The 27,488-nt window shown below is 34.3% G+C and overlaps 1 protein-coding gene across 1 annotated transcript in view; it reads right to left on the minus strand.

Annotated features, from left to right (window-relative positions):
- Positions 1–512: 512 nt before the first annotated feature.
- The window catches only part of WDR17 (WD repeat domain 17), an 89,116-nt gene continuing 62,140 nt past the window's right edge, over positions 513–27,488 (minus strand). Inside the window, exons 20-31 of the mRNA XM_058193472.1 lie at positions 26,019–26,151; positions 25,272–25,363; positions 24,593–24,692; positions 16,273–16,412; positions 13,162–13,182; positions 10,156–10,267; positions 8,767–8,908; positions 8,549–8,651; positions 5,301–5,402; positions 3,406–3,504; positions 3,076–3,259; positions 513–1,512 (exon numbers count right to left, since the gene is read on the minus strand). Coding sequence (XP_058049455.1) covers positions 1,393–1,512; positions 3,076–3,259; positions 3,406–3,504; positions 5,301–5,402; positions 8,549–8,651; positions 8,767–8,908; positions 10,156–10,267; positions 13,162–13,182; positions 16,273–16,412; positions 24,593–24,692; positions 25,272–25,363; positions 26,019–26,151 — 1,348 coding nt within the window. The 3' untranslated portion in view covers positions 513–1,392. The remainder of the gene's footprint in view (positions 1,513–3,075; positions 3,260–3,405; positions 3,505–5,300; positions 5,403–8,548; positions 8,652–8,766; positions 8,909–10,155; positions 10,268–13,161; positions 13,183–16,272; positions 16,413–24,592; positions 24,693–25,271; positions 25,364–26,018; positions 26,152–27,488) is intronic.

Raw genomic sequence — 27,488 nt, forward strand, 5'->3', positions numbered from 1 at the left:
GAAATTCTAGAAAGGAAAGGACAAAAAAAAAAAAAAAGAAACAGCCAAAGGTAGAAAAAAAAAGATGCAGACAGCAAGAAGCAGGGCTTGTTGAATGAAAAGTTTAATGACCTGAACACATAACAAAGCAAAATAACCATTGCATATTATTACTGTAATACATCTTTCTAGGGAATGCTGATGAAAAGCGGAAGTATTAGCCTTGCTAAATAAAATCTAGAACGAAAGAAATTTTATCTATAACTAGTCATTGCTGGTTCTTGAACCAGTCTTTTTGGTATCTGTGCTGAACACACACGAACCTTTGACTTTTACACATTTTTCAATGTGTAAAAGTCAAAGCTTTCTGTGTGTGAACACAGAAGCTGAAAAGAAACACATCCAATGTGCAAAAAAGCACATTTATCTACTTGCTGTTAGGTATCTTTCAGTATTCAATTTCAGGAAGCAGCTTCACACACATCCACTATGGAAAAACAACTGATTTTAGCAGAGATCGTGTTTCCCCTTCACAGCCAGAATGCTTTTGGACAAGTGCACTCTCCCTCCCAATACCCTGACCGCATAGGACATGTAGAAGTTGTAACCTAAAGAAGAGGTGGTAGTAATAAACTGAAACTTGATTATATATGTTTAGAAAAAAACTTTTATTTAAAACAAACCTAATTTATTTAGATGCTGGAACTTTAAATGCCATATGTTTACAAATACTAAAATCAAAAGAGTTGATTCCTTGTAAATTTACATAGTGTATTTTGATACAATCAATAGTTTACTTAAACAAATTCTATTGGAAAATAAATTTTAGAAATATGCTTAATCATTTAAAATAAAGGATGTCAAATGCAAATCCAGATATTCAAAATATATTTTAAAAACTTTCTTATGCTGAGCATAAGCTAAGTATTCCAAAATACCTGCTAACCCATTTACTATACAACTATTAAATTTACACACATTAATAATTTATTATAAATATGAAAACACAATCCATCATGCATCACAGCTTCAAAATTTCTACTTGTTTCAATGGATCTTTTTTCCAAAACAGTACTTGTTAGGCTATGCCCTTAATTTCCACTAGGAGGAGACAAATACACAAATTTTATTTAAAATAGGATGCATGTGTCTTCTAAGGAATAATTCAAAGCATAAATTGCTATTGTATGACCCAGCAATGTGCTTCACAAGAGTATTCACAGATACCTAATTTCAATCTTCTTCTAAAAGCCTGTGGTTGCCAATGATATATGAAATTCTCTTTGGGTTATCAATTTTAATATAAAAATTAAATTCACAAAGTTTATAAAACTGTTCAAGCAACTGTCAACCTCAAATCTTTCCACCAATAAAATAAAAGCAATTATCATTATTAATAGAAAGATTTCTTTATCAGAATGGGTTGAGCCGTATTCCTGTCCCCAGTGGAGAGAAAGGATTCACTTTTGCCCACATCAATGCATCGTTTAGTGAAATTGTTGACTTTCCATCTTCAAGGAAAAATACAGGACCCTATAAAATAAAACATAAACAAATTATATTTTTTTGTATTAAAAATACATTAAAATAAATATATATGCACTTACAACTTTAAAAATAAAAATACTTTACAAGTTTAGAAGAAATAATTATTAAAGCAAAAAAGTTTAGATATTAAATTATTGTTTATGCCTAGGGACATGATCATTTATGCTAACATATATAGCTTCCTTCTATATTTATCATGCTTCAGAGTTCTGCTCCCATGAGCAGATTTTGAGTGAACAAGTGAAGAAGGAGGGAAGGAAGGAAAGGTGAGCAAATTTCATTTCATGAACCTTTCTTTAGAGAAGTGAAATTCTGTGTTTTCACTGTAATCTAATATATCCATCATCCTACATAGGAATGAAACAAGGGGACAAGATATTTGTTTCCTGAAATCAAGTAAGAGATTTCTACTGCATCTTATTCTTCTAACAACAATCACCCTTAAATATAGACAATTCCCCTTCTAGGATAATTCCTCATTTTCAAGAAAATCTTATAACAATTACCTGTAATGTTTGAAGCAGGTAGGCAACTGACAGGACTCATATAGATTTAAGGGGAAATATTGCAATTACAATAGCAATAACAGAGAAGTTGCATTTCTTAGCTCCCACATTTTTTAACAATTGGAACCTGAAGAATGCTGAACTTCAGAATTTATCAGAGAAGGAGGTACAATTGGAGACAAGAAGTCCTACAAAAATCAGGTAAAGTTTAACAGATGCCAACGAGCTCTTTGAATTCCGATCAAAAGTCACAGATAACCACTGCAATTCATATATCAGAGATGTTACATGGGCATAATAAGGTACACATCTCATTGCTCATCCCATTCTATTTTTGACCAACTGTATCTTCCGAGTGGCCTCCAAGGCAGTTCTACTCAGAACACATTGCAGCGGTCCTTTTGCAAGGTGACTAAGGTGTGAGTGACTTAGTAAGCCTCCTAGGAAAAGGTAGAAATGCAAACAAGGGGTTTCCAGTCCAGCCGCCTGCTCCTCCAAAAAAAAATAAAAAAATCCGAACTGCATATCAGATTTGCCTGAGGAAATATAATCCCACCAAGAACCAAAGCTGCTAAATTCCTGAAATCAAATGATTCATCTATGCACAGCCTGGATGAACAGTTGTATTTCAGCCTGTTCTTCCTCATCTAGACCCAACTGCCTCCATGGACTAAAATAATGCTATCTTGGATACTATCCTTGCAGAAGATTCAAAAACTTCAATTGGAAGAATATAGCAATAGCACTTATATATCGCTTGATAGTGCTTTACAGCCCTTTCTAAGCGATTTACAAAGTAAGCTCCCAACAATCTGGGTACTCATTTTATTGACCTGGGAAGGATAGAAAGCTGAATCTAACTGCCAAATTGCTGGCAGTCAGCAGAAGTAGCCTACAGTACTCCATTCTAACCACTGCACCGCCACGGGCTGGGGAAGCACCAGAGTGTAAGCAACTTTCCATTTGTGTTACGGTTGGACATAACCAGAAATACTGATACTTTTAAGTTCTTACAGAATATACTCCAGTTCTGTTCTAATACCTGTATTCTTAATCCTGTCAAACAAGAGATATGAACATCTGAATGACCAGGAAGGTTAGATCCAGAAACATAATTTGTTCCTATGGTTACTTGAAGAGGCTCTTCTTTAATTCGTGATAGCATTATTCCATAAATCTGTTGTTGCAATTCAGATGGTGGTATCTGTAGTAATTCATCAGAAGACCTATAAAATGTAGGCATGCTAGAGTTTGTAAGAATAAACAAAGTTTCACAATTGAAAAATAATATTCTAAAAATGCCATGCAATTTTTTACACAAAACATAATGTCATAAATTCACACCATGTTAAATAAAGTACCATACACCTACTTGTTTAATGATTGGCTACAAGCTCTCCAAGCATCTAGTTCCTCAGAGAGTTGCTCGATTTTCAGGGGTACACATACTTCTCTTCTTTTTAAAAGCTGACTGGAAAAAAATATAGAGTAACACAAGATAGTTCTATATAGATTACACTCCATTCCATATGGATCAGTATACATTTAATATGGATACTGATCCATGATAGCAATATATGGTTTACATATATGGATCAATACCTGTCGTAGTCAACAAACAGCTTAAATGTAAAATGATTATTTTTTTTCCAACTTTTCCCAATCTAGTGATCTCAGGCTGCTCCTGGGATAAAGAAATTCAGATACAACTTATTGGAAAATACAGAGTTGGAGAAGGTTTGTCTATGCTCTTGCTTCAATTTCTACCTAATATAAAAGGGAGGGTTTTGATACCAATTCAGACACAATGTCAAGCTTCAAGAGGTGCTTTTTCCTTCAGGGGTAAAAAAGGCTGAAGGTTGGACAGAAAAATTAAAGAAACTAAGTCGGAAATATGAACTATTTTTGAGAGATTGCTAAGGGAAGAAAGACATTTTAGAAGAAACCTTGGTGAATATTGGAAGATGGAACGTTGTTTTGATATTGATTGATGAAGGTTGGATATTAAAAACTACGTACTTTATTCAAGAATAAACACTAACTCAATTGGAAACTTTGGAGAATTCTAGGAGTGGAATGGTCTGATATATAATGGAGTGGAAGAAAAGTATCTTCTTTGTCTTTGGAAGGGGAGTGGAGGTTTTAAGGAACGACTATGGATTATGATTTGTGCTAGATTTTAATTTTTGTTGTTAGTTTTATACCCTGTACTCGGTTCTCGGAAGTCCTGGGGGTGGGGAGGAAGGGAAGGGAGGGAGGGGTAGAAAATGGATTGCTAGTTAATGTACAAAGATGATTGAAGATGTATAATTAATGTAAGATCGGACCTGCCTGGTTACTACTTTAGAATGAAGGGAAAGAAGGAGTAGAAGAGAGAAGGAGGAAAGAGAAGAGGAGGAGGAAAGGAAGGAAGGAAGAGGGAAGAGGAGAAGAAAGGAATAGGGAGGAAAGAGGAGAGGATGTAGATAAGAGAGGGGGAGGATGGTTATGGAAAGTAGAAGAAGGTAAAGAAGGAGAGTAAAAGGAAAAGGAAGGGGGTGGTGACCAGGCAGATCCGATTAATTGTATATGAGGGTACATTAAATATGTTATTGGATATGTTATTGGATAAGAATGTCAAAATAAAACTTTTTAAAACAAAAAAAAAAGAGGTGCTTTTTCCTGTTGCAACTATTATCGCTTCTCACCTTGCCAATGGGGGGAGGGAAAGGGGAGATAGAACTTAGGTTCTAGACATCAAGATGCCACCTGTGAGAACCAAGGGTATTTCGGCATGTCTTTATCAGAGCCAAAAGACTTTCTCACAATACCAGGAGACTCCATTGGACAATTTGACCTGATCTAATTTGGGGGAGGGAGAATCTGAATTTTAACTATGAGGGTTTATGCGGGAAATGGTCAGATCTGGTTTTGCCCTCATTGGTGCCGAAATGATGTACTCAGTAAAGTTTTGCATTAAGAGTTTGGATTATCTAAGCCATGCTTGCTTTGGTTGGGTTTGTCAGTCGGAACGTTGCCACATGGTTTAAAACAACTGTGAACAATTACAGAACAAATGTCATTCTTGTACTCAAACTGTATTATCCATTTGGAAAACTAGATATATTTCAATGGGAAGTTAGACATTGATCAAATACTAATGACAGTCACAAACTATCTACACAGATGTGAAAAATTAGGACATTCAGAATGACAGATTTTAGAAAAAAAATGCAGCTCTCATAATTCCTAGAAGGACTTTCAATTAAGTTATTACAGAAGAATTACCTTGTATACTCATAAAGAGCTGGTACAATGCTGGTATATTGTCTTCTAATAGCAAGTAAAGCCCCAATGTAGCCACATAATATTAACAATTCATTTCTAAATCTGGAAAAAATATTTTCATTACTTTTCCTAATTACATGCATGAATATGTCTAATTCACATTAGAAATTTAGGAGATGTAAAAAACATTAAAACAAGATCTTTTAAAAGCAGACAAATGAACAAAAGCAAATATGCCATAAAAAATGAAGTTATTACCAGTATAAAAAAAGTTAAGCACATAGAAACAAATCTAGTTAAGTGATTACAATATATTTTCTTCAAATGAAAATGAACAACCTGAAACTAACCTATTTTTATGCTACCTTAAGGACATCTTTTTAAATGCAGCGTTGACATTTCCATGTATTAGAGTTATTCTGGAATAATACCATTTTCTTAATTTCTTAGAATAATGCTTTTAGTAATCTCTCATGCATGGTACAAACATAATTTATCAAAGACAGATCTCAAGGCTGAGGACATAATTCAATGTTATATTAACATCTTTATTATTTTTGAATTCCCAATAAATCTACTTCTGTACTTTGAAATGCTCTTCTGAAAAGATAGCAATTGTCAAGTCCAGATCATATGGGTCAGTGTTGCCATTGTTTTGGACAAGGGATCCAAATTGAATTTGAAGGTGAAAACAATCCTTAATGTAGTTATTAGATGACTGATTTAAAATTGCTACTCTGACTTCCTCCCATACCTTTGAATGAAACATTTACCATTTTTGTTTTTAACAAAGAGTTATATATTCATGAGTCTTAATATTAAAATCCAATCTACACTATAACAAATCCCAAAGATTTCTTACAGCACGTTCTCTAGGAAATAAAACACCTACATGTTGATCCAAGAAATTGCCAGGAATGTAATAGGATCCTTAGAGAATTGTATTATAATAATTTTACATTCTATTTTTGGTTGATAAAATATAAAACCAATGACATTTTTGCAAATTCAGTAAATTAAAGCCACTGTTATTATTCTAAATATTAGGAAATGGCCTTTGGCAATGTGCAACTTACCATTTTGGTGATTTCTTTTTATATAGAATTTACAATATTTTAAAACAGTAGTATTTTTAGTTTTTTAAAACTTTACTATTTGATAACTATTTATATAAGATTTTTTTGTAAACAAAGTGATTTCTTTAAGAGATTGGCATGTTTTGAATTACTACTGGATTTTTTTCCTTTTCTATTTCTTGGTACTGCTTAGTGGGTTTTTTTGTTTGTTTGTTTGTAATTTATTGTCTTTAGTATTGCTTTGTTCCTTTCATCGTTTCTTTTTTGCATCTTTATACTGTTCATTTACTGTTCCTTGTGTGCCCGATCACATTTGGCCAATAAAGAATTCTATTCAATTATGTTCTGTTCTGTTCTATTTGTTAGCAATCTAGCTATAAAAACAATAGTTGGAAGAAAAAATAATATAGGAAAAAGAACCTACAATATTCTGTGTTATTGAGATTAAGGGAGATTAAGAGATCATTCTAATTCTTTTTAAAAATCTGGTTACATTGTTTTTCTATTTTTAGGTATCAGTTTCCATAGAAATCACAGGAATATGTTTATATATGCCAGAGGTGTCAAGAACACTGAAACTAGAATAATTGAAAAGCTTGGAAACATAAAGGACTGCACATATATATTTAATAAGGTTATTCTTTCTCTTTATCACACAGTGTCATAAAATTATTCTGGTCATTTCATTATTTTGAGCTGATATTAATCACTGTATAGTTTATCAAAGGATATGATAATAAACATGTCAGTAGATATTTACAATCATTGGATTTTATGGATTATTCAGATACTGTACAAAGAACAATTTTTATTTTGTTTTTGTTTGCTTTTAATGAAATGCTAACTTTTAAGCAGATGTCAATGCTGCATTATCCTGCTGATACTGAGAGAAATTGCAGACATCTTTGCACATATATTTTATTTTGCTTATATAGATTTTTTTAAAAAAAACCTTCAACATTACATTTGTTTTATCTCAATGTAAGTACATTAATTCTAAGTGTCTTCAGAGTACTTTGAAATTTTGTGTTGTGACAATTGGGGTATTTGCTACTGTCATTATGTACTAAAATACAATCATGTAATTGGAGTGCTGGTTATTTATGTTGGATCTATTTTCTTGGTTAACCTGAGGTGCTAACAAGTTATTTAATTTGAATAAAATCCATTTTGTGTTTTTTTTAAGGCAGTTGCTTGCCTAATGTTTTTTTAAAAAACAGAAATATTGGTTTAGGTGAGTGTTTCTCAATCTTAACAATTTTAAGTTGTGTGGACTTCAGCCCCTAGAACTCCCCCGCCAGCCATGAATTGCTCATGATGACTGAGGAATTATGGGAATTGAAGTCATTACATCTTAAAGTTAAATGCTAGTTCAGGTATTTTATCAGGTAAAGGAGAGATTCAGTTAGTTTTCCTTAAAACCATGTGAGTTTAAGATAATTAACATAGTGTAAGCCGCCCTGAGTCTTCGGAGAAGGGCGGGATATAAATGCAAATAAAAAATAAATAAATAAATAAATAATTGTACTATTTTACTACCATAGACAACACACCTTACAAAGCCTGTCAAAAAAAAAGAGATTTCCTTTCAAGATTTTCTGAAAGCAGCAAAATGAATACATCATAAAACTCAGAAAATGCAGAAAAATTGTTTTAAAGAAGTGTTTGTTCTAACTGAATTTGATTTTGATTTTGATTAGAAGTATCTAAAGTTGTTCTTCATCATCTGGAAATTCTTGTTTATAGTATAACAATGCTAAAATAAATTATGCATAAAAAAACTATTGTGCCTATTTATAACACAAGATTTATCTGGAAAAGGAAATCTCCAAAGAATTATTTATATTGTCTTTTGCACATACAAAAGAAATTTTGTGTTAATTTAAAGACTAAATAATTTTCCTGCTGTGTTAGCTTTCACAGAGTCTGTCTACTCTGTGAGATGAATGGAATAGTTTCTTGTGTGAGACACTTAATGCAGAGGAGGAAAGTGAAGGAAAGGAGTGATGAGAAGTAGTACCACCCCTTTAAGGCCTTGGAAACTAATAAAAATGGTTAGATAAAGATCGCAAATGATGTAGAATCTTTGTATATTTATCAATCCCATGAAGCAAAATCAATGAATAAATTTGAAAAGACTCATTTTCATAATTTTACTATTAAAATACTTACTCACTACTTTTATGCAGCAACAATTTTTCTGTGCGTATATAGCTGAGAAGATCCAAAAAAGGATATATTGCATCAAGTGTCCAATCTGAACTACTAATTTGTCCTGTTAAATAGCAGTAGAAAAGAGGAAAATGATTAAAAAGTTGAACAGAGGAACAGATAAACAAAACGCATTAATATTTTTTCTAAAAATGGTTCAGAATTATTTCAAGGCTTACCTTTGACATACTGAATCCCTATAGGAAGTGCCTTTTCTGGTTCTGCAGTTAACAAATAATATTTTATTGACTCAAATATATTTCCATCTGTCTGAGCTTTCTCTGCTAATTGCATACATTCTTCTATATCTGGTAATCTGCACTGAAAATGATAGTGAATAGAAACAAACAAAATTAATGCAATTATCAGCAGAGAAGGGTGTAAAATTATTCATGTTCACAAAGTAAGTCTGATACAATTGAAACGAAGTGTAGTTCTTTCTTGCAACTCCATTTTCCTTCTCTAACCTCTTGCACAGGGGCCCAAGAGCATGTGAGCAGGCCATGCAGAGGAGCAGTATGCTTTGCTCATATCTTCAGCCACTATTGTACCTCTGTACAATTTGCATGCAAACAAAAATTTAATAGGGCTTTGGGCACATAAGCTTAAAACCGTGCAGCAGTCCATATACAAAGATGTGTGTCTGTATGTATGTGCACGTGCATGTGTGTGTATTTGAGAGAGGAAGAGGAAAAGTGGGAGAGAGGGAGAGAATGTGCTTTCCTCACCTGCTAGTGCCACCTTAAATCAAACATTTCCCCAGGTTCATTTTTCAAGCTCAGGAGAGGGTGTACTGTAGCCTCTTTAAGGAGTTACTGATGAATATAGTGTGTATGCACCCTTAATCACCTTTTAGCCTTGTAATTCAGGGCAGTGTATAATCTAAATGACCTTATTTTCTATAATACTATCTTGCACTGCATCTATGCTTATGTATTTGTTTTAGCAGAGAAATTAGACAACATTGTTAATATGTGCAGCCACTCTTTTTCAAATGATGATTGTTCCTGAGCTTAATTGGACTAAATGTATTATGTGCATAGTATAAAATATATTATACTACGTTTCAGAGAAGTAATCTGTTTAATGTCAGATGTAAACTTTCATATCTACTTTTCACACTAATATAATTACCTTTAACTCTAATGGTCACAGTTCAATAGCATAAATATGCACAGACATTTTCCATTGCCTATGTTACAAAAATATTGACCAATTCAGTGGGCAATAAATATTTGTCCTGCGCATATTGATATTTCTGAAGAATCAATTTCTAAAGTAACATTTCATTTGCAAATATTGCATATGTATAAATAATGTGAGATATTTTTTCCCTACTGCTTCTGTAATTCAATTGGAAGTACTCATTTTCCCAACTTTCTTAATTTAACTCTCCAGCAATTTTGATACCAAATGAAAGTGGGATAATTTAAATAATGTGAACGTGAATCTACAGTTCTCTGTAATAGAAAGAATCTTCTAATAAACATAACTAGGAATTATTGAGCATAAAACCTCTTCTGTTACTCACATAAATGGCTAAGAGACAGTTGGCCTTTCAAGTGTACCTTTTCATGTAGGTCATTTATCTCTGCTGTGCATCCAGGATAAAAAGCACATAGTTTTATTAATTGTAGTTCATTATCAGGAATCATCATGAGAAGATCTCCTGCTAAATCCCTATGAAACAATATACCCAAGTGAGGCATTTCATAACATGCAAAAATGAAGGAGAAAGTTCAAAGATAAGACTATTCGTACTTCTTTTTATTCATTTCTAAATACAAGCGAAACAACATTTTTGAAATAAAGAGCTCTGAGAAAGCAGGGTTATTTTAGAACAGTGTTATTTAAACTTGGCAACTTTAAGATGTGTGGATCTCAATTCCCAGAATTCTGGTTTAGAAGATAATTAAATTAAGCTGTAACATGCTAAAAACACATGCAGATCCTCTTCATATGATCATCTAAACTAGGAGACCAGGAATTAACCGGACTGACTTATGATAACATACTCAACTACAGTTTGGAAAGTGAAACTTTTCTCTTAGAGCAAATTACAATTTCACAGTATATTAATATACATAAACAGAGGTAATTGTGATTTGTTTAAAATATAAATATTCATCAATCCTGGGATAATTTGACCAAACTATGTTCTAAAACATTTTATCCAAATGTTTTCTGGTATGGAAACAGATATCTTCTCTTTCTTGCATAGAAGAGACAGAAATGCAAGCCCAACAACAGTTTACATTTAAAAATGAACTTTAATCTTTGTTCTGTTAATATCTATAATTGAGTTACTTGCATAATTCCTTTTTCTGATCCTAAGTTAGAACATTATTCCATTTAGGAATGCTTTACTTAAATCTCAGTATAAAGAGTACATAAAATCTAGCTTAATGAAGTTTATATTCAACATTATAAAACAGGCAATTTATTTTATTATTTTCCCTTTATTTTACCCTTACACAAGAAGCTTCTTATGACCTCTTGGAAAATAAATTCATGCTTTTGAACCATAAATTTTATAACTACAGAAATTTTCCTGCAAGCAATCCATTTATACATTGTTGTACAAGCCAATCAAACTGTTATCATAAAAGACAACTCAATCAAAATGATCAATAATTATTTCCAGTGGCCTCTTCTGCATATAACATTATCTTATGCTTTTGGCCTAAAGTATATCCACCCATTATAATATAGTAATATGCAGAAATGAATCCATATGGTTTTTTCAGCAAAGCACAGTTTGTAGAATTGTATTAATTATTTATTTCAATTTAGACACTCCTCCTCCTGCTGACTCCAATTGATTCTGAGCAATTCACAAATAATTACACAGAAAACAATAAACACTAGATGGGATTCATGCGTAAGATACAGATAGAAACCTTTAAAAGTTACTAGCAAGTGTGTTGTTTTTATACAAAGCCATTCTTTGTATTCCTAGGAGTATTGGTAAATACTAATATGTATTGCATGTAAATAAATAACTTAGAATTATAGAAGCAGAGGATTGGAAGGGATGTTGGAAATCTTCCAATCTAAGTTCTGCCAGGGCAAGATTTCTTATACCATCATGAAGAAATAGCTGTCTAATCTTTCTTTCTTTCTTTTTTCCAATCTCAAATGATGGAGTACCCACGACTTCAGAAGACAAGCTGTGCCACTATTTAAAAGCTTTGACAGACAGAAAATTCCTCCTTCTTTTAAGTTTAGATCTCTGTTGGTAAACTTGGTGCCCTTTGGTTCTTATCATATGCTCCAATATTATGCAGAATAAATTTATTATCTTTACTCTAATCTACGATATCCCATCAAGTATTGGAAGATACTTATAACAGTAACAGAGTTGGAAGGGACCTTGGAGGTCATCTAGTCCAAGCCCCTGCTCATGCAGGAGACCTGTACTAGGGACTCAAACCGCCGACCTTTCTAATTGACAAACTCAGTGTCTTAGCCACTGAGCCACCTAGTCAGGCTAGATTACTCTAAATATAATAAGTTTCTTTGCTCTTTAGCCTTAAAGCTCCTTATCATCTTTGTTGCTCTTCTCTATACTCTTTCCAATTCTTCAGCATACTTTTTGTACTATGGTGACTACAACTAAATACAATATTCTAGGCTCAGTCTGATTAATACAGCATAGAACTATACTATCGCTTCCCAAGATAGTGACACTATACCTCTGTTGATGCGGTCCAAAACTGTGTTGGCTTTTTTGTCAGACTCATAGTCTTGGTTATGTATGCTTAATCTGTAATCTACCTGAGCACCCAGATATCTTGCAACTATCATTGAACTGTATTTTGTTGGATAGGTCTCAATGTTCAAGTCTATCATATTCTTTTGAACCTTGATATTGTCTTCTGAGGCACTTTATACTATATTGTATACCTTATGTACAAATAAAGTGACACTATAATGAAAGCCCCAAAATTGTTTGACATTAATATTTCTATTTTTCTTTTTTTTCATTTAATTGTGTTTAATTCTTGGTCAAGTCCCTGCAGTTTGCTGATAAGCTTTTTCACAAGTGTTTTTGCCAGTGCATTCTTAGGGCTGAGAGACAATGATTGGCTCAAGGTCATGTAGCTAGTGTGGGACCCAAGGTGGCACTTTAATTCACAGCCTCTCAGTTTCTAGCCCGATGCCTTAACCATTACACCAAACTGGCTCTCTTAGATATCTACCTCCATATACCACACATACATACAGAATTACTATGTAAGTCCTCAATTCCAGATTTGATATGTTTACAGTGCAAGAGTATTTTAATTATAGTAGTTTTATGCTACAAAAATTGCAATGATTAAACTGTATAAATATTAATGATGTCCCTTATCGGTAATGGTATGTTTTAGGGGATTTGTCCTTCGTCTTCTCACAATTAAAGCTGTCATTGGAATCTATATGATGTCTTCTAAAACTTTACCAACTAATCTATTATACATTTTATACCAATATTTTATTCAAGTTGAAAAATCAATATCTTACTGATGGGTGACTGTTATTTTTAATGTAATCAAAAGACAATAAAATATCTCTAGAAAGAAAAAAGGTACCTGTATCCAGGTGATGGAAAGCTATAATAAAGATATTCAAGTTGTAATACACAAAATAGTACTAAAATATTAACATTAACATCCACTCAGTTAAATTTCAGTTCAGCGTTAATGTTCTGTCTCTCATATTAAGGAGAAAAATTAACAAATTTCCCAAGTCAGAGACCAAAATACTAAAAATAGTATATGTCCAAGAAAGGAAACTAAGCTTCTCATAAAATTCTGGTCCAGATTATGATCCAAATACATATGATTTTGAACGACATTTTTAAAAGGGGATTCTTGATCCAGCAGAATGGGAAAGAGAGCATTTTTATTTTCTCTTTCAATCTCTACTTCCCACACTGTTGCTGAATCCCATGAAATCAAAATAAAATGGGAGTTGGAAACTCCTGGAAAAGAGGAAATGGAAGAAAAATTCATTGCAGAAGCCTCAAATGGATCATAAAATGTTTACAGCAATGAAGAGATATAAGTTTGGTTCTGACCCAATATATATTGTGATATGGCATGTAACTAGATAAGTCAGGCCAGTATGTACTAAACTGGTATAGCCAACTGGCAAATATAATACATTTTCTCATATGAAAGTTCATATTTCTAAATATTATGTTTCTCTGGGTCTCTCTTACAGGTATGTTGACACAGCTGTGACTCTATATAGTACCACATTCTCGCTCCGAAGAATCAAGGCAGAAGAATTAAAAAAACAAAATATTGTATCCTACTATAAGTGACCTCCCTGATTACCATATTTTTTGGAGTATAAGACGGGTGAAATGCTCCTGGTTCAGACCGGTTCCCACAATCTGGTAGCAATGGTGGCTGCTGATTCGGAGAACCAGTGGCAAAAATCCCTGGCCCCACCACCACCCCACCTCTGCTGAGCCGCACCATCAGCAGAGGTTTTTCTTCAGTCAAAAACATGTCTTCAAAAGTAAAATAAAAAGCCTTTGAGGACACGAGGCAACCCTCATGGGATCGTCAGAGGAGACTTTTAAAAACTTTTTTTCCTCTGGCGATCCCATTTGATTTTCCTGATCATCACAAGCTTTTAAAATTATTTGTAACAACCTCTTACAACAGCCCATGCCCACCCAATCACCCCTTCCCCACTTACCTTATTCCTGCTCCTTTTGGGCTGGCAAAGCATCAGCAAAACAGGCAATTTCAGTTGCTAGCAGATTCAGGCAGATGAATATGCCTGTGTAAAATCCATCTGCCTGACTCTGCTAGCAACTGAAACTGCCTGTTTTGCTAGCTGAGGAACTCTGGGAATTGAAGTCCACAAACCTTAAAGTTACTAAGGTTGGAGACCCCGATCTAAAAAATATAAATAAAATAAAATAATAAAATAAAATATTTGTGCAGCTTTCTGAGATTTGGTGTGTTTCTGTAGTGTTTCACTCTAACTACACAAACACACAAAATCTCACAAAGCTGTTCATGGCATTTTGTGTGTGTGTGTGCATGTGTGTGTTAGTTGTGTTGTGTTGTGTGTGTGTAAATTGTGAAAGTTGGTTTTTGAGCTTTTTGTGACTGTGTGAGGTTCCTGCTTGTTGCAGGGGCCATTTTGGGTGAAGTGCATCTGCTTTTACATTGTGTGTGAGTCAGTTGTGTTGTTTTGTGTTGTGTGTGTGTAAAGTGTGAAAGTTGGTTTTTGAGCTTTTTGTGGCTGTGTGAAGTGTGTGAAGTGTGAAGTGCAGCTGCTTTTACATTGTGTGTGAGTCAGTTGTGTTGTGTTGTATTGTGTTGTGTGTGTGTAAAGTGTGAAAGATGGTTTTTTGTACCTCTTATTGTTTTTTATACTTTATTATTTTTATACTTTATTGTTATTGGCCACACCCACCCAGTCATCTGACCAAGCCACGCCCACCAATCAAGCCACGCCCACAGATCCGGTAGGAAAAAAAATTAGATTTCACCCCTGGTATAAGAGTATTTTTTCCCCAAAAAAGAAGGTGAAATCTGAGTGGGTCTTATACTCTGAATGTAGCCCTGCCCAGCTTCTCAAACAGAGGTTTCAGAGGCTGAAAAAAGCACCAGAAATGAAGCTTCAAAAAAGAAGCCCGCAAACAGCTTCAGAAAAAAAGCCTCCAAACAGAGCTTCAGAAAAGAAGCCCCCAAACAGAGCTTCAGAGGCTTTTTTTCTGAAGCTGTTTCAGAGGCTTTCAGAGGCAGAAAAAAAGGTTTTTTCTGAAACCGAGCTTCAGAAGTTTCGGAGGTAGAAAAAAAAGCAAGGCACAGAGCTCACAAGGAACCTGTTGCTAAAATTCATCTCTGGGAACAGCTGATTGGGGGTATTCTGGGCGGCTGATCAACCTGCCAATCAGCTTTTTTCTTATTTTCCTCCCCAAAAACTAAGGTGTGTCTTATACCCTGGCATGTCTTATAATCCAAAAAATACAGTAATTCCCTCTTTCTCAAATCAGTGTTGCCCTTGGCTACCCCATGACAATCCCTGCTAGAATAAGATGAAGATAAAAGACCAGAGGGAGGCAAGGAAAAAATTAAAAATGCAAATTATAATTTGCACTGAAGAAAAGTGATTAATAGTGACTATTTTTATCCTCTAGGAAGTAAAATATTCATTGTGGATCACTTTTGTGGATTATTTAAATTTGAACAGACTTTTTTCTAATATATTCTTCATGAACATAGAAAGATCTTAGTACAAGTGAATTACATGAGCAATTTATGAACAAGCACTTTCTACTCCTATGAAAATCATGTTAATCTTTTAATACTACCACAGGAATAATGAACTCAAAATATGTATATATGAATTAGTTCTAGCAAACAAACCTAGTACACAAATGTGGTTATAATATATTTCAAGTATGCAAGCAGAGCACAGTCCTAGACTTCTAATAAAATTTACTTCTTCCTATTGGTATTTTAGTTACTATTTCAATGTGCTTGAAAATAGCCGAATGACAATCTCTCGCTAACCTTACACAATGTTTCTCTGTTCTAAGGACACTGTAGCTTAAATCCTAGGATATAAAAAACAGATTTCTTAAAAGCGAATTCTGAATACACGAGGCTTCTGTATTCTGTAAAATGTCCAGTTTCTAAAGAAAAAAATAATTTGGACTAAACAGTTCTTACCATGTTGGAATAGTCATACATTTTCTTGCCAGTAACTCTAGTGCATAATGAGTTGCCTGAGCTGCACATTCTCCTAAGACAGTGCCCACACTGACTGCCAACTCCAGTTCATTTCCTCGAATCAGGTTTGTCATGGCAAGCTTGCTCAATTAAAAAAAAAAATCATTAAGCCTAACAAGGATTCATTGTGACTATCATATTAGCATTCATTTTCAAGCCCACATTTCAGGGTGACAAAACATGCATCACTGATTCTGATCCACACATTTTGGCTAAATCTTTTCTTTATAGCCTAGCAACCTAAACAAACCATGAATAAACCATTTCAATGGGAGAGATAGCTAGAGCCAAGTTACTGTCATTATCCGGACTTTCTAGAGTGAATGAGGAACTTCTTTTATTTATCTGACCTTTATAAGATGAAAGGCAGCCAGAAATACCAGACCAGCAGTAGTTGGGAATTTTTTTTTTTTGGCTTCTTTCTCCTTAAATTGGTTTCTCATCAGTCAAGACATGCACATTATAAAGAGGAGTTAAATATCTATATACCATCATTTACTGCAAAATATATGCCATGAATACATTACAGAATTCAAGGTCCATAATTTATTATATTTTTCTTATATTCATACACATATGTATAGAAGGATTAATACTTATTTTATTCCATATTTTATTAATATCTAGTGTCAGGGCTGTAACAAATAAATATGAATTACTGGTGAAGATCTGAACATCTCAGTTTTCATTAAGGACCTTCAGGATTCAGGACACTTTGAGATTATCAACTGGGATGAACAGCAGGTACTGTTCTCCTAGCAGTAGTTTCTCCACTCAGTGTTCCTTTATAAAGGTCTGCTGAGAAGTGTTCCACATGATCTATTACAAAATTGTAACTTTATGAGTATCATCTTTCAAACCAGCTGCTTTTCAGATGAGGAACTTGGTTTGAAAAGGAGTTGACTTGCACAAAGAAGTCAATATTTAGCAAATGTTTAGCCTTAATATTTATATCCACCACCTACACAACAAATATAACAAACATTTCTGAAGGAAGAAAAAGATGACCAGAAAGTGTCAAATCACAAAAGATATTTCAAGGGAAGGAGCTATACTTTGTATCCAGGAGATATTCAGGGAAAATATTAATGCCAATTCTAAATATGGGTTTTTACCATAGCAGCCTTAACAAATCTCATATGGGCCTTATCAAATCATCCTATTCATCACTAAGAATAGCAATGGAAATAATATTATCACTAAAGAGCAGGCAATATTCCCAAACCATTCATAACTAAACATTTTATCTGTGTGCATGGCAGTTTCAGGAACAGTCTGTATATATGGATTCTCCAGGTACGTTCATTTCCTGAAATACATACATTTATGGCACCTCGGTATCAGACTTAAACTTGAGAGCTGAAGTGTAAAAAAAGTATCTCTGAACTAGCATTATGAGGGTCACTGCTATTCCAGTGACTTCACTGGCTGTTACTGGCAAAAGTAATAACATTAATTGCAACTCTATAACTTCAGACACTTCCATGAATAAAATAGCTGCCACACTAATTATATATATGGTGCTGAAGGTGTATTTCCTGTCACACACTACTTGTTTGTTCCTTTTTTTTAGATGTCAGACAATACTTTATAAATCCATTATACTGAACATATGCTGAGTTTCTGAAATATAGAAATATCCTAGCAAACCTCAATCTAGAAAATATTATAATAAATAATTTATTGGCATGACAAAGAGAAACACTCATTTCAAATAAATTAATAGCAAAATTGTGGATCCCCTGAATGAAACGTTCAACACCATAGATTTCCACACAGAATGCATTGGGCTACTTAAAAAAAGAAGATGTTTCTAACATAATGAATTGATCTGGAAACTTTTTAAAAAGCAAGATTATTTAACAGAAGTGGAAGTTTTTCATTTGTGAATTTTGGCAAAAGCATGACTATTTTGAATGATTTTAAGGGTTAATACTTACTTGTTAATGCATAGAATACTCAAATTAGATTTGAAATGTGCAGGTGTTTTTTAGGAAATACAAAATAGGAAATATTTCCCCTCAAAGTAGATATGAGGCAAAAAATACATGTAGATATTTCCAGCACACTTATATAATGGCCCACATAAAATTATGAGCTGTTACTGTGTTTATCACTGATATCATTCTATCATTCCTGAGTCTCCCCACCCCCAAATCCTGACTCCTAGCTAGTTTTTGTTATTCCATCATGTAGTAATGTCAGAAAATTCATATGTAAAAAAAAGATCCCATATTTAAAATATGATGGGTAACTGCTAGCCTGACTATAGATCCATTTAGACTGTGACTATGCAGTCATAATAGTTCCTGAGGTTTTCAGACTAGCAACTTTCCCAATGCAATCTGAAGAGACTAAGGATTAAATCTATGATATTTATGAATAAATAAATAAAATTTCTAATGCAGAACGGTGCAAAACAATAAATTCCAGTACCTTCTTATAATACTGATGATCAGCCTCACAAAATTCCTCATTGTTTGATTGCTTTTAATGAGGTGGCAACCAATACCCATTAGGAAATGATTGCATTTTTAATTTTTAAAAAAATGGATGTGAAACTTTCATCTTCAGAATGTACATCAAGCATCCTTAATTAGCTAACATCATCAAAAGTGGAGCGCACCAGACTTCCGCGGCTATATCAGATGCAGGGAATGAGTTTCTGTGTTCCCTGTGCTGAGTTCTCCCTGTTTGTGGGCTCTGAGAGGAGCCAAAGCTGCCTTGTAGGAGTGCTGAAGCTAAGGAGAGACACCCTGAGAGGTTGCAGGAAAGATTGCAACTCTCCTTTTTTCCCCTCTATGCCATGGCGAGAAGAGGCAGCCTAAAGATGGCTGCCATGACAGCTGAGAAAACACTTAAGAACTGTACTGGAGCAGAGTCGGTGAACAATGTCTGGAACTGGGTGAGAAGAATTTTTTTATTATTTAAAACTCAACCCCAAAAAAATATCCAGGAAAGGAGAGGCTCACTGCTCTTTTTAAAAGCAGTGATTTAACATTTTGAGAAGAATTTCAAAAACTGAACGAAAAAGAATCAAAGGGCAAAAAAGGCAAAAACCTTTAAAAATACAGAAAATTGGATTTCTAAATTGCGTCATTTTGGATAGGCATTTCAGAATGCTGGAAGTATTTACTTAAAAAACTAATATTATCTTTATATTTTGGATTGTTACCATTAAAATTGGATAAAACTGGTTAATATTGAAATTTGATCTAAGAGTGCCACGTGCTGACAAAAGGAAGGCATAACACATTCCCAAAATCCTGGAAATACTTAGCTATTAGAGATTTAAACTTGAGAATAAGAAAGACATTATTATTAAAGTGACCCCTGAAGGCTACAACACAAGACTGAATTTATAGAGGGACTTATGAAAGTTCTGGAAAAATTCTTGGGTCTATTCATAGAAATAGGTCAATCAACTTTGGGATATAAAGATTCATGAATGTTGAACTTTTTCAGAAGTGACTTTATGTTTAAATATATGGTTTTTGGATTATTGGACAAAAGAGGGACAAAATAAAACTAAACGAGATGCTTCATTAGCCACAAAGGAGTGGAATTTGAGGAGAAACAGCATCGATAATTCAAAGTATTAAGGATACTTTGACAAGAAGCTACAAGGAGATTATGAATAAAATGCAGAGCATAGATGGAGAGCAGAAAAACATGATACAAAGGACAAGATGTGACCAAGACACCCAGAAAGAGGAGGAGCCAATTGAAAGAGTAGACTGAAAAACAGAACAGAAAAACCAACAAATAAAACAAAATGACAAGGAGATGACCACAAAAACAATGATTGCTGAAATAAGCCAAGGGGAGAGTATTTTAAAGACATTAAAAAAGGAACTGGAGTTGCAGGAAGATTTTCTTGGAGGAGAGATAGGGCTAAGAGTAGATTTTGAAAATTAGACAATGGAATAGGGCAGAGAAGGGAGAAATGTTTAAAATGACTGGTCAAGATAGAGACAAAGATCCAAGAGAGGAATATGGGAGGCAAGCTAAGAAACAGACAATTAAAGCTTTAAAGTGGGCAAGAGACGATGGATGGAAAGGGAATATTTTTAAAATATAATAGTGGCATAATTAAAAGTTAGAATAGGGATGAAAACTAGAGAGGGGGGATTAATAGAATGTTGTTGTTGTTTAGTTGCGAAGTCCTGTCTGACCCATCATGACCCCATGGACAACATTCTTCCAGGCCTTCCTGTCCTCTACCATCTTCTGGAGTCCATTTAAGCTCATGCCTACTGCTTCAGTGACTCCATCCAGCCACCTCATTCTCTGTCGTCCCCTTCTTCTTTTGCCCTCAATCTTTCCCAGCATTAAGCTCTTCTCCAGTGAGTCCTTCTTCCTCATTAGGTGGCCAAAGTATTTGAGTTTCCTCTTCAGGATCTGGCCTTCTAAAGAGCAGTCAGGGTTGATCTCCTCTAGGACTGACCGGTTTGATCGCCTTGCAGTCCAAGGGACTCACAGGAGTCTTCTCTAGCACCATAGTTCAAAGGCCTCAATTCTTTGGCGCTCAGCCTTTCTTATGGTCGAACTTTCACAGCCATACATTGCAAATGGGAACATAGCCTTGACTATACACATTTTTGTTGGCAGGGTGATGTCTCTGCTTTTTAATATGCTGTCTAGATTTGCCATAGCTTTCTTCCCCAGGAATAAGTGTCTTTTAATTTCTTGGCTGCAGTCCCCATCTGGGGTGATCTTGGAGCCCAGGAAAATAAATTCTGTCACTACTTCCATTTCTTCCCCATCTATTTACCAGGAATTGATAGGGCTGGATGCCTTGATCTTAGTTTTCTTAATGTTGAGTTTCAAGCCAACTTTTGCACTTTCCTTCTTCACCTGCATCAAGAGGCTCTTTAATTCCTCTTTGCTTTCTGTCATTAGAGTGGTATCATCTGCATATCTGAGGTTTTTGATATTTCTCCTAGCAATCTTAATTCCAACTTTTGATTCATCTAGTTCCGCCTTTATCATGATGGGCTCTGCATATAAGTTAAATAGGCAGGATGACAATATACAGCCTTGCCAGACTCCTTTCCCAATTTTGAACCAATCAGTGGTTCCGTGTCCAGTTCTCACTGTTGCTTCTTGACTCGCATATAGGTTTCTCAAGAGACAAATAATATGGTCTGATACTTCCATCTTTTTAAGAACTTGCCACAAATTGTTGTGATCCGCACAATCAAAGGCTTTAGCATAGTCAATGAAGCAGAAGTAGATGTTTTTCTGGAACTCCCTAGCTTTCTCCATGATCCAGCGTATGTTGACAATTTGATCTCTACTCCCTCTGCCTCTTCAAAATCCTGCTTGTACTTCTGGTAGTTCTCGATCCACATACTGCTGGAGCCTAGCTTGTAAGATGTTAAGCATAACCTTACTAGCATGTGAAATGAGTGCAATGGTGCGATAGTTTGAACATTCTTTGGCATTGCCTTTCTTTGGAATTGGAATGTAAACTGACCTTTTCCAATCCTGTAGCCACTGTTGAGTTTTCCAAATTTGCTGGCAAATTGAGTGTAGCACTTTATTGCATCGTCTTTTAAGATTTTAAATAGCTCAGCTTGAATAGTGTCTCCTCCATTAGCTTTGTTGTTGCTCAGACTTCCTAAGGCCCATTTGACTTCACATTCTAGGATATCTGGCTCGAGGTCAGTGACCACCCCATCGTGGTTATCAGGGATGTTAAGCTCATTCGTGTATAGTTCTTCAGTGTAGTTTTGCCACCTCTTCTTAATCTCTTCTGCCTCTGTTAGGTCCCTGCCATTTTGGTCCGTTATCGTGCCCATCTTTGCATGAAATGTTCCCTTCATATCACCAATTTTCTTGAAGAGATCTCTGGTCCTCCCTATTCTATTGTTTTCTTTTATTTCTTTGCACTGTTCATTTAAGAATGCATTCTTATCTCTTCTAGCTATTCTCTGGAATTCTGCATTCAGCTGTGTTTATCTTTCTCTTTCTCTCTTGCCTTTCGCTTCCCTTCTTTCCACAGCTATTTGCAAAGCCTCCTCAGACAACCATTTTGCTTTCTTGCCTTCCTTTTTCTTTGGGATGGTTTAGTTGCTACCTCTTGTACAATGTTGTGAACCTCTGTCCATAGTTCTTCAGTCACTTTGTCTATCAGATCTAATTCCTTAAATCGATTTGTCACCTCTACTGTATATTGATCAGGGATATGATTTAGTTCATATCTGAGTGGCCTAGTGCTTTTTCCTACTTTCTTCAATTTATGTCTAAATTTTGCATTGAGAAGCTCATAATCTGAGCCACAGTCAGCTCCTGGTCTTGTTTTTACTGACTGTATAGAGCTTCTTCATTTTTGGCTGCACAGCATATTGTCAATCTGATTGGGTTGACTGTCTGGTGATGTCATGTGTAGAGTCATCTCTTGGGTTGTTGGAAAAGAGTGTTTGCTATGACTATCGTATTATCTTGACAGAATTCTATCAGCCTGTGCCCTGCTTTATTTTGTACTCCAGGGCCAAACTTGCCTGTTATCCTGGATACCTTTGGGCTTCCTACTTTAGCATTCCAATCCCCCACGATGATAAAGACATCATTTTTGGGTGTTAATTCTATAAGGTGCTGTAAGAGTTCATAGAACTGGTCAATTTCATCCCCTTCAGCACCAGTGGTTGAGGCATAGACTTGGATTACTGTGATATTAATTGGTTTGCCTTGGATTCAAACTGAGATCATTCTGTCATTTTGGGTATTGTATCCCAGTATTGCTTTTCCTACTCTTTTATTGATTATGAAGGCTACTCCATTTCTTCTCAGGAATACTTGCCTGCAGTAGTATACCTGATGGTCATCTGAATTAAATTCACCCATTCCTGTCCATTTTAGTTCGCTGATCCCTAAGATGTCAATGTTCAGTCTTGTCATCTCTTGTTTGACCACATCCAGTTTGCCTTGATTCATGGATCTTACATTCCAGATTCCTATGGAAAAAATATCTTTACAGCATCACTTTCCTCTCATCACCAGATGCATCCACAGCTGAGCGTCCTTTTGGCTTTGGCCCAGTCGCTCTACTCTTTCTAGCGCTACTAGTACTAGCCCTCTGCTCTTCCCCAGTAGCATATTGGACACCTTCCGACCTGAGGGGCTCATCTTCCGGCATCATATCTTTTTTCCATTTTGTCCATGGGGTTTTCATGGAAAAGATACTGGACTGGGTTGCCATTTCCTTTTCCAGTGGATCACGTTTTGTCAGATCCAGTGGATCACGTTTTGTCTGCTATGACCTGTCTGTCTTGGGTGTCCCTACATAGCATAGCTCATAGCTTCATTGACAAGGCAGTAATTCATGAAGGGGTTTAATGGAATACACATTGTTATATAATAAGGTGAAGTAATAACAAGCGAGGAAATCAGAATTTGAACAACAGTATTATCAAGTATGCTTGAATAATATGGTGGTTGGCATAAAAATAACATACTGAAATATTGAATAACTAAATAATGGAAGATTATAACTTAACATAAATATGTGTATTATTATTGGAACCATGTAAGTTTCCTAAATGTAACAAATATGATTAAAAATATTTTATTTGTAGTAAAAGGAATAACACTCGGAATATAGTGATTGGCATAAAATAATATATTGAAATGTTGAATAATTAATAATAAAAGATTATAACTTAACATAAATATGGGTACTATTACCAGAGTTATACAAGCTTGTAAAACGTAGTAAATATGATTAATATTATGTTATTTCTACTAAATAAAATAAAATGTAAGACACTCAGGTGCCACACTGTTCACGCATTGATGTTTGTAAAAAAAATAAAAAGCTTGGGGAGGAAAAAGTGGAGTGCACCTTTCCTACAAAATGCCCCATAGTTCAGTTTCTGCTCCCCTTGCTTCTGTCTGTGGTTTTACATACATTTGTATGACAAGCACATGTTTAATATGATACATGTGCAGTATCATGCAACAATGAAAAACCTGTATGAAAATTTGATCAGTGAGAGATATCTACCTTTAAAGTACTAATCCCCATAACAGTGATTTTGTGTTTATTCCTACAAAAGGTGACTTGGAAATAGCATCTACCAAGCTGGGTTTAATCTTCTATATATAGTTTTATATTACCCATGGGTCAGCATCCTGAATATCCTTCGGATGTAACAACAATTTAAAAGCAACAACATTACCTTATTAGATAGAAAGTGTACAAGTATTGAGAAAAGTAAGTACTTTTCTATTTCTGAACAACAAGAAAATCATTTACCTCAATATTCTCAACAGCTAAATGGACACAAGCAGCCAGCACAGCACAGCCATCCTGAAAATACCACTCAGCGAGTTCTTTACTGACTTTATGTAGAAGACTATAGGAAAGAAATGATTTTAATAATTACAGACAAAAATAGCCAAAGATGTAACAAGTTTTTCCACTTTAAAATTTCCTAAATCTACTGATTACTTTATCTCTCTCTGATTGTACAAACATTTAGCTTAAACTCTTTAACCAAATCAACAGAATCTATCTGTCTGTCTAAATTCTATCAGTGGCACACAAATATCCCCCATGTGGTAATTGTAAAAGATTTTAAATCAACTCAGATTCATAAAAAATGAACTATTTAAGCTCTTTCCAGCTCCAACTTGGAGGGATTTCATTTTATTTTTGGACTGATTAATTGACAAATAAAGTTTTAATCTGTCAGTCTACAAACATTTTTTAAAAGAGCTATTTTTACATTTTTTTTAACTTTAACCAAAGCAAAACATAAAGATAATTAGCATACAAAACACTGAAAATAGTTTTATAAACATTCTATTCAGACTGTGTAAAGCAATGTCGTGTTTTATTTTTTAATTGAACCATTATTCTACAACATTTTTCAATCTATGACCAAGATAAAAATATATGATAAATGCATTTTCTATTTTCTGTATAAACTTACTCATTGTAATTTTCTATGCTATTCTCTTCAAAATGCTCTGATTCATCTTCTGCTGAACCCTGAAATGTTTTTATATTTCCTTCACATGCTGCCTGGAATCAATAAAATAGTATAAGCCAAAGCTAATACATTATTCATTATCACTTTTAGCACCAGTCAAAGGTAGGGAGACACCAATTTACTTGTAAATTAGACTTCATATAACAGTGCTGAAAATATTACCACTGAAGTACTATCTACAATACAGTTAACCCAAATTCCCAAGTTTTGTTTTATAGCCTACCGGACATAGAAGCTCAAATAAATGCTGATTATGAATGTTTGGCATTCTGAGATTTGCTCCAACCTATCAGCATTATTTCACTTGCCTTGTTTATAATGAAATAGCTAAAACTTACACCACTCCACAGTGACAATAATACAGGATAGTTCTATTTGTAATTAACTATATATAATTAATTTGCAAAATTAACTTTTGCAAATCAATTTTTTATTATTAGTTTTAATACTGAATATGTCCTGAATTAAATATTTTTATAAATATTATTTCAGTTGTGCTATCTACTCAGCTTATTTTTCAATTATTTAGATAATTTATACAAATACAGTATTTTCTTATACAGTATGCTAGAGTTTTCCTATAAGAAAAGTGCCAGAATCTATAGGTAAATAGTGTATCATTAAAGTTTTATTTTATGGTAAGATGTATTATATTTATTAGCCTATGATAAGCACATGAAACAGTACCTGTGCAACTAATAGAGCTTCTTTAAGTTGACCTTTTGAAATGAAAAATGTAACAAGTTTCTTCACATCACCAATAGCTATGCAGTATGGAATAACTTCATCATTTTCTTCCTGAATTAATTGGTCAGCTCTCCTAATCAAAATCAAAAGTAAATGCTTATTTATTTTCATTTCAGTCATGTTTAATATTACATCTATTCATTTTGCAGAACTTGAAGTTTTCATATAAGTTGCTATAACTTTCAAATGTGTCCTATTCTTTTTCAAAGCATGATTTAAAAAAACACAGAAATTCTAATTAAAATTATCTTCACTGTTGTTTTAAAGAACGTAGGTTTGTGAAAAACATTTTAGGTGACCACTGCAAGTTGCTTTTTAATGACAAATCACAGTATTATCCCAAGATCAGATCATCAATTACTTTTTACTGTTTCAGTTGCAAGTCCAACACTTATAAGGAAATCCATAAATTATTGCTACCAAAAGGTAAGATGTATTTAATCCTTAAACCCTTCACAGATTTGTCTACTTGCCTTCTGAAATTATTCAAATTGGTAGTGGTCACCATATGCGTTATTCAAAAACAGAATTCTACATTTTAACTAGTAGCTGAATGAAAAGACTATTTCACGTCTATTTTGAATCATTATCAGCTTCAGTAGATAATGTTGACATTGTAATGTTTTAAGTAGAAAGTGAGATATATCTCACTTTCTCCAAATCATGCATTTTTTAAAAAATAAACTTCTATTACATCAGTGTAATTCTTTTCCTTAAATTAAAAAGTTCCAAACTTGACAATTTCTAAGGTAGAGAACTCCTGCAATCTTTTTATCATTTAGGTCACCCTTTGTTTTTCTAATTGTACACTTTTTTTTGAACAGTAAAAATTTTCTGCTATAATCACACAAACATTTTTAGTCATGTGAAAAAGTACTCAACGTACGCCCTCTTTGAGTTCTATGGTTTTACACATAAGGACACATTAAAAACCATCTGGTTCTTATTAGTTTTTAAAAAAACAACTTCAGAAAAACAACAACACATGATTTTTTATATACCATGTCATCATTTATTTTAGAAAAATGGAGAAGCCACTTGTGAAAAACTAAATACACCTTATGATTCAATAGCTTGCAGAACCACCTTTAGCAGCAATAACATGAAGTAATCATTTTTGGTATGACTTTTCATGAATTTTGGCCCATTCTTCTTTACAATATTGCTTCAATACACTGAAGTTTGGGGGCATTTGTTTACATAGTTCTGTTGAGGTCCCACCACAGTATTTCCATCACATTGAGATCAGGGGTACTATTCAGCAGGTTCTGGAGAATTGGTAGCGGAAATTTTGAGTAGTTCATTAAACCGGCAAATACCACCTCTGGCTGGCCCCAGAGTGGGTGGGAATGGAGTTTTTGCAATATCCTTCCCCCAGGAGTGGGGAGGGATGGGGATTTTGCAGTATCC

Source organism: Ahaetulla prasina, chromosome 8 (genome assembly GCF_028640845.1).
Source record: "Ahaetulla prasina isolate Xishuangbanna chromosome 8, ASM2864084v1, whole genome shotgun sequence".
NCBI classification, from domain to species: Eukaryota; Metazoa; Chordata; class Lepidosauria; order Squamata; family Colubridae; genus Ahaetulla; species Ahaetulla prasina.